The sequence below is a fragment of the Eptatretus burgeri genome, unplaced genomic scaffold (genome assembly GCF_056783735.1).
Source record: "Eptatretus burgeri isolate ZD-2024b unplaced genomic scaffold, Ebu_testis_v1 Ebu_testis_scaffold_301, whole genome shotgun sequence".
Taxonomy (NCBI): domain Eukaryota; kingdom Metazoa; phylum Chordata; class Myxini; order Myxiniformes; family Myxinidae; genus Eptatretus; species Eptatretus burgeri.
In genome coordinates this window covers 1-2500 of record NW_028222250.1, presented here as the reverse complement: position 1 = coordinate 2500, position 2500 = coordinate 1, and the positions used below count along the sequence as shown (strand labels likewise).

General features: G+C 45.0%; 1 protein-coding gene across 29 annotated transcripts in view; it reads left to right on the top strand.

Moving 5' to 3' along the window:
• LOC147007333 (dynein axonemal heavy chain 8-like) overlaps nt 1-2477 on the top strand; it is a 50288-nt gene extending 47811 nt beyond the window's left edge. For 7 of the 29 annotated variants that reach the window (XM_085867323.1, XM_085867324.1, XM_085867322.1 and 4 more), the window contains one exon: nt 1340-2464. In XM_085867323.1, coding sequence (XP_085723449.1) covers nt 1340-1660 — 321 coding nt within the window. In that variant the 3' untranslated portion in view covers nt 1661-2464. The other 22 variants (XM_085867313.1, XM_085867340.1, XM_085867336.1 and 19 more) reach the window with 12 other exon arrangements.
• Nucleotides 2478-2500: the final 23 nt, after the last annotated feature.

The window sequence follows — 2500 nt, the reverse complement described above, 5'->3', positions numbered from 1 at the left end:
GGTCTTTCTCCCTTATAAATGTGAAGCATTATCATATCAAAGGTTTGCATTCACATCAAACCTGTTGTGTTTCAATGTATTGAGATGACAGGGTGATTGAGGCTGATAGGATGGCCAAGCGGAACACACTCTTGCCTCCAAGTTGTCTCACCTGGGTTTGAATCCTGACTCAGCTGGAAACTGCAATCCTGGTGTGTCACAGGCTGGATGATTCATCAGTTTGTGTGCCATCCCTCTGATGGACATGAAACTGGTATCCTGTCTGTCAGCTTTTGTTGGTGGATGTTAAATATCCCATGGTGTCCTTCTCGAAAGGTTGGCGAGCTATCGATTGCACCATGTCGGAGTGGAGTCCTGTGTCGGAGTGGCGACCCATCCAGGATGGTGCCCAACAGCCAAGGAGACTGCTTAGGCAGCACCAACGCTCTGCATAGAGTGTGGTCCCAATGGGTGGATGGATTGCACCATGGCAAAATTTCAAAAAACTGCCCTAACCGGCAGAGCTGAGTTTGCATCGACTCTGGTAGTCCTGGGCTTGTGTATTCGCAGAGTTTAACCGGTTCCCCGATCAGTAGGTACCTCTTGCGTTCATTGCCATGAAATACATTTTTTTAGTGCTGATGTGCTGTGACTGTAGGTATCCTGGCAGGTAAACAACTCAAACATCTGATTACTCATTTTGCTAACACATGGGAAAAATAAATGAATAAATCAGAGGTGATGTCACATGACTGCTGCTGGAAAAAATCTGAAAACCCTATTAATTAATTAATTCCTCACGACCCCCCCTGTGCGGACACACAGTTCTGCTAGTGTGTTGCATTTTGGGAGTTCAAAGCAATAGAATGCATGAACTTACTCTGTAGTCACCCTGTATGTGTGTGCATTGAAACAGTGTGAAGTCACTAAGTGTACCCATCCATCCATCCATCCATTGAGACCATACTCTGTGTAGAGCGTTGGTGCTGCCTCAGCAGTCTCCTTGGCTATTGGGCACAATCCTGGACGGGTCACCACTCCGACACAGGATACCAGCAAGCTGGCACTCATTTTACCGACCTCAGAAGGATGGCAGGCAGAGTCAACCCCACCTCGTATTAATTCAACATCAGAGGGGGAATTGAACTCAGAATCCTATAACCCCAACCAGTCAGCCAACACCAGGCATCTTCAGTGGATGCGTGCATTGAATTACTGTGTTCACTCATTCAGACAGATAAAAGGAAAAAAAATATGTTTGATGGTCTTGACTGATTAGAACAACTAATGATTACTGTGTCATTAGAGTAAAAGTTAATAAATTGTGTGTTTGGGGTAATTTTGCATCATGTGTCCTCAGATTGAAGAATTGCTGGCAAAGATTGAGAGCTTCACTCCATTGACAGCATCAACAATCGAAGGAATCGATTCCTTGGCAACCAAGTTTCAAAGCATTTGTCTCAATGTAAAGAAGAGCCCACATGATGTTTTCGATCCCAGGATAACAGCGTTTGACGGAGATTTCAGAGATTTCACGACGCAGATTCACAACCTGGAGGTGAGCAATGTGATTTGGGATCTTACAAGGTGTTGTCGAGCATCCCAAAGAGTGACAGAAAATGATGTCTGGATGAAAATGTATAGAAAGATGACAATAATAGGGAAGAGTACTGTATTCTAAGTCTTTCCTAATATGAGCAGAAATTTTTCTGTCGTGAAATCTTTGCTTATTTTGTTATTTTGCTGGACAGGAGGCTGTTTCTGGGGTTTCGATGACTTAATATAATCGAAAACAAAGCAGGAATTCATGGGCCATTGTGTGTTACCGTATTATTAACAACTTGCCTTTGCTTCATGGAAAGCAAACCCAACTGAGGGGAATCTCAGTTCCTTCCATAAGCTCAGAACAAGTGTGTGTCTACCCTCAGGAGAGCCAGAAAACAACATCTTTCAAATCTCAAGTCAACTCTCAAACCTGTCTCACTCCTCCAAATCCTGGTGGGGTCCAATCAAATCTGTTTCTGGTGTATGTTCCCCCTCCATCCCCTCCCTTACCCCAAATGGCCGCACAGCTGACACGGCACATGAAAGGCTGAATGCCTAAACTTCGCGTCCAGTTGCAGCGAGCTTCTCCTGACAAGGTGGAGAGTTTATTGTCAAACCTCGACTCAGATTCTGCAACCGGTCCAGACGGCATCAGCCCACGTGTCCTAAAAACCTGCTCCTCTGCTCTTGCTCACCCTCTCTCTGTTCTATTCACCTTCTCATTTGATCAAGGTCATCTGGCATCTTCTTGGAAATCAGCAAACATTACCACCATGCATAAAAAAAGGTGCAAAAACAGATCCCTGCAACTACACACCAATCAGCCTTCACCCAATCATCAGCAAGGTTATGGAATCCATCATCGCTTCAGACATTAAATCCTTCCTCTTCTCCTTCCTCCAGACATGTCTCATTCCTTCGATAGGGCCAAGCACCCTGCCCTGCTCACCAAACTCTCTCCCGATGGTATCCAAGT